Source organism: Phytophthora parasitica (genome assembly GCF_000247585.1).
Source record: "Phytophthora parasitica INRA-310 unplaced genomic scaffold supercont2.160, whole genome shotgun sequence".
Lineage (NCBI taxonomy): Eukaryota > Oomycota > Peronosporomycetes > Peronosporales > Peronosporaceae > Phytophthora > Phytophthora nicotianae.
In genome coordinates this window covers 3,853-4,322 of record NW_008649146.1, presented here as the reverse complement: position 1 = coordinate 4,322, position 470 = coordinate 3,853, and the positions used below count along the sequence as shown (strand labels likewise).

The window sequence follows — 470 nt, the reverse complement described above, 5'->3', positions numbered from 1 at the left end:
AGAAGATTCACGGTCTTAGTTCCTACTTCTCTTTCCTTACAGGGGAGCAGCACTCGCCACCGAGCAGGACCAACCGTTGGCTTCGATTATACGGTGCCGCTGTTGACGCGGCAGCACGTAGTCGATTGCGCAGCTCCAATGATGATGCGGTTCTCCAGCTATGTCGGTTGCTGTCAGTAGCGCCTCCGTCGATGCCACCGCCATCGTGTTGCGGCAGCTGACTGCTCACTCAACGCCTCCAGCGCTTCACTGCCCCCGACGTCTGCTGCCACGACTACTGAAGCAACGATTCCAAAATACTGCGGCCGTAGGTTTGGGCATAGCTGCGAACGAGGGCTGGAACATCCGAGTAGATGGAGGCGAAAGGCTCCCATGAGTTCTCGCTGTCATCAAGCCCACGCCAGGCAATGTAGAGCTGCCATTCTCCAGCAGCTTCGTCGTAGCGGTGATCCACATTTGCACGCACTCCC

At 57.4% G+C, this 470-nt stretch overlaps 1 protein-coding gene across 1 annotated transcript; it reads right to left on the bottom strand.

Annotated features, from left to right (window-relative positions):
- Positions 1 to 274: 274 nt before the first annotated feature.
- PPTG_24689 (hypothetical protein) lies at positions 275 to 463 on the bottom strand (the record flags this gene model as incomplete). Its single annotated transcript, XM_008918225.1, has 1 exon — positions 275 to 463. A coding segment is annotated over one exon (189 nt), but the record flags the coding sequence as incomplete, so codon positions are not given.
- Positions 464 to 470: the final 7 nt, after the last annotated feature.